At 44.3% G+C, this 4,286-nt stretch overlaps 1 protein-coding gene across 1 annotated transcript in view; it reads left to right on the top strand.

The window, feature by feature from the left end:
• PIR (pirin) overlaps positions 1-4,286 on the top strand; it is a 139,081-nt gene that overhangs the window by 104,203 nt on the left and 30,592 nt on the right. Inside the window, exon 6 of the mRNA XM_007952835.2 lies at positions 3,197-3,241. Coding sequence (XP_007951026.1) covers positions 3,197-3,241 — 45 coding nt within the window. The remainder of the gene's footprint in view (positions 1-3,196; positions 3,242-4,286) is intronic.

Raw genomic sequence — 4,286 nt, 5'->3', positions numbered from 1 at the left:
ATTTTGTAATGTTGATTGCAGTCCCCACAATGTAGCAGCACTCTTCCCACTTCCTCTCTGTGGTTACCATTTCCCTTTGTCCTTCTTTCCTATCCATTCCTGCCTTCTGAGCTTTATGCCTGGGCAAATGCTGTCCTTCTGATCTCTTGTGTTTGATTGTTCTAAGGAGTGCATACCTCCCTGGTGTTATTGCTCACCTCATAGGCCTTTCTATTGTTTGCTGAAAGTTGAGCCACAGGAGTGTGTTCAGTTCCTGGCCTGAATGGTGACTAAGGGCCATAGTCTTGAGGGTTCCACCAGTCTCTGTCAGACGAGTAAGGCTGGCATTTATTATTATTATTATTTGGAGATTTGTTCCACATTTTTCTCCCAGTCTCCAAGATCTAACATTGTGATACCTTTGAGAGTGGTTGGCAGTGGTAGCTGGGCATTATCTAGTGCTGCTGGTCTCAGGGTCATGGAAGTTGAGGATCCTGTGGTTTACTAGGTTTCTGGGCTAATTGTCTCCATGCATCTTTGATTTTCTTTACTCTTCTTTGCTGTGGACAAAGAGAGATCAATAGTTGTACCTTAGGTGGCCACTCACAAGTTTTTCAGACTCCTGTCACTACTCACCAAAGTAGGATGTACAACAGTGTGGACAAGAAAGGTAAACATTATTACATAAACAATCCTGTATTATCAGTAATAATATGAGTAGATACATGGGTAGACAGGCAAGAGGAACAAGTATGGGGAGGGGAATGGGACTATACTTATGACTATATATATATGTGTGAGAGATGATATTTCTATATATGTGTACAAATATACTCCATGGAGCACAGTTCTACTCTGACACACCTGGAGTGTCCATGAGTCAGAGACAACTTGACAGCAACTGATTTTTTGGGTAAGTTTTTTAAAAAGCAGAGAAGAAAGGAGTTTTACTGCAGAGTTTGATTATATATCAGGCTAGGGGGAATAAGAAGCTCAGCCTTCCTTAGTAAACAGAGAGAAGAGTGTTCCCGCAGAGCCAGCTGTCAGGATAAGACGTGGAATTGGGCTGTTAGCAATTGGTGTGGGTTTCCAGCATCTGCCACCAACCTCCCTAGCCAGAGTTGCACAACTTGAACATCCTTTGTGACTTATTCATCTTTGTATCTACAGCCTACACTCATGCACCTGGTATATATTCAACAAATAATGATTAAGGACCCAGCATGTGGTTTAATAAGGAATGAGTGAGCTATGAGGAAGTAGCTTTACTCCCAGAGAACTTTCATCCATCCTAGTAAAGTCTTAGAAAGGAAAAACTGTGGAATAGGAGAGTGAGGAAATATCCTCTGCCACCCCCTCAGATGTGTTTGTTTAGTTTGCCATCCTTGTAGTTTCTTACCAGACTCAATCTACATTAAATCCGATCAGTTATGTTTTTTGTTATGTGCCTCCCTTGTGCATTGCAAGCCAGCTACCATCACAACCACATCATTAGGGTAGATTTTGTCCTCCTTGCTTCTTCCTGTCTGCCTTTGTTTGCTTTGTCTCCAAGGTGACTTTTAGACAGACTCCAGGCTGGGCCTTGCCCTTCCAACTTTGAACTCTGCCTGCATTCTGTTCCTGGATCTTCTCCTTTTCCACTGAAGGTACCTGGAATGATGTCCTAATTTCTAGGGCTATATCTCTCCATGGAAGCACAGCATTCTCTTCTGGGCCAGGAATACAATGCATCAATAGGCATGAAAGCCAAGTGTGGGGCCTGAAAGTGCCCATGGCAGGTTGTCACAGGTTCTAAACTCTTGGCCTCAAGTCATGGTAAGAATCTGGTGAATTCTATGCACCCTCTTCCTAGAAAGATATACATACCTGAAAAAGAGTATGGATCATTCCAGAGAGTCCACGGACCATCTGAAGCCCATTTATACTTTCAAGACTATGGATCCCTGCAGCTCCAAAGCCAGTGCACTAGGAATGAACTCACTGGAAACTAGAATGCAACCGAGTAAAGACAAGCGCATTTTAAGCATTATCTTCACATTTAAAACTATTTGGACGGTCAATAAACTGAGATAAAGTAGACTGGGGTATTCCAGTTAATATCATGGTATTAGAACTGGAAGGAATATCTTTTTTGTTAATACTTAAACTGTTGGTATAGAGATATATGGCCAAGTGAATTGTAGACTGTCTACTTTGCCTGGCTGTTAAACATTCGGGGGAGCTCTGGTGGCATAGTTCCTAAGACATTTGACTGATAACCAGAAGGCTGGCATTTCAAGCCCACCAGCCACTCCTCGGAAGGAAGACTGGGCAATCTATTTCCATAGAGATACTGGAGGAACCAGGAGAACCCAAGGAGGAGTCGCTATGAGTCGAATTGACTCAATGGCCAAATTATTTAAGTTTAGGAGTGTGTGTGTGTGTGTGTGTGCGTGCGCGCACTCGTGTGTGTGTGTGTGTGTGTGTGTGTGTGTGTGAGAGAGAGAGAGAGAGAGAGAGAGAGAGAGAGCATATGAGTGTGGGCGGAATAGCTCACAAAACTTAAATTTTAAAATACATATCCAAAAGAAAGGATTTAATCCCCAAATCTTGCCTTTTATATTCTTTGTTGTTTTTGGTGGGTCGGAGCTCTAGTAGTGCAGTGGGAAAGGCATTTGGCTGCTAACCATATGGCTAGCGGTTTGAACCCATGGTGAGTTTCTCACACCATGGGAGAAAGATGAGGCAGTCTGCTTCTATAAAGATTTATAGCCTTGGAAACTCCATGAGGCAGTTCTACTCTGTCCTCCAGGGACACTGTGAGTCGTAATCAACTCCATAGCAGCAGGTTTGGTTTGGGCTTTTCTTCCATAAAGATTGACAGCCTTGAAAACCCTATGGGGCTATTCTACTCTCTCCTATAGGGTCACCATGAGTTGGAATTGACTCAGTGGCAGTGCATTTGGTTTTTGGGTTTTCTGGGTAGCACAAATGGTTTGTGCTGACTGCTAATGAAAGGTTTGCAGTTTGAAACTACCCTGTGGCTCTGTGGAATAATGTCATGGAGACCTGCTTCCATAAATATTGCAGCCAAGAAAACCCTATGGAGCTCGTTTCTACTCTGTAACATGTAGAGTCGCCATGAGTCAGAATCTACTCAAGGGCAATGTGGTTGTTTGTTGTTGTTCCTTTTTGCATTGTGAACACTAACCTTTTAATGTTGCTGACCCTTTTACAGGGTGGACAAGCTTCATTTATACCATATCTGGAGATGTGTATATTGGTAAGTTATGGGTATGTTACTTTCAGTTCAACTGTAATTTAATGTAAACACAAAGAGGAAGAAAGGTAGGAAACCTATTTGAATAGCACACCTCCGCCCCTCCCATGCCAGCCCTCTCTACATCCTCGCACAGGTATAGCCACAGGGGGAAGAGAATATGAAGCCCAGTGAGATCACCAGCCATTTCACTGTGGCCAGTGTGCCCCATGAAAGATCCCGACACAATTGTGTGGGCTGACACTTCACTAAGAGGTCAGCACTGGCCATCCTGATAAAAGGATGCCACTACAATGGGCCCCGCAGGGAAAAGAAGTCTAACTTCTGGGAGGTGATAGAAGCTAAATTTGTAGTTCCAGGTGCCTTGAGAAATATCAAAATCCATTTTCTCCTATTCTGGGGGTTGCAAATGTGTTGCTTATTGAGTCCAGATCTAGAAGGGCTATTTGAGACCCCGTCAACCTTTATTTTACAGATAAGAAATATGATGTCTAAAGAAGGTATTGGAATTGCTCAGGGTTGCACACTCATCTGTCAGGTTGTTGTGCTGTGGTGGCTGGCATGTTGCTGTGATGCTGGAAGCTATGCCACCAGTATTTCAAATACCATCAGAGTCACCCATGGTGGGCAGGTTTCAACCAAGCCTACAGCAGAAGAGCCAGGGAACAGAAGGAACTGGAGAGCGGGGGTTACCGAGCAGGCTAGCTCCTGCCTGTGTCTACTTCCACCTCCTCATCCTTCTGAAGCAACCAGTGGTGCCAAGAAAAAAGGTCTGTGTGTGTGGAAGGGGAGGGTTGATATAAGGCTCCAAAGCAGATGCTATTGGCACTCCACCCTCATCCCTGATGTCATACTTCTTCAGTGCCTACCGGCCAACTTCCAGCTGCCAATCTGTGCAGCACTTTGCATGAGGGCTTTCTGGAAAGACCGGGAAGGCTGCTCCACCTTACTCAGTTGTTGTTGTTGTTGTTATGTGCCGTCAAGTCGGCCCTGACTCATAGCGACCCCTCTTTGGGTTTCTGAGGCAGTATCACTACGGAAGTAGATT

Source organism: Orycteropus afer, unplaced genomic scaffold, assembly GCF_000298275.1.
Source record: "Orycteropus afer afer isolate SDZICR_OR568_19922 unplaced genomic scaffold, OryAfe1.0 scaffold00360, whole genome shotgun sequence".
Taxonomy (NCBI): Eukaryota; Metazoa; Chordata; class Mammalia; order Tubulidentata; family Orycteropodidae; genus Orycteropus; species Orycteropus afer.
This window is presented reverse-complemented; position numbering and strand designations above follow the sequence as displayed.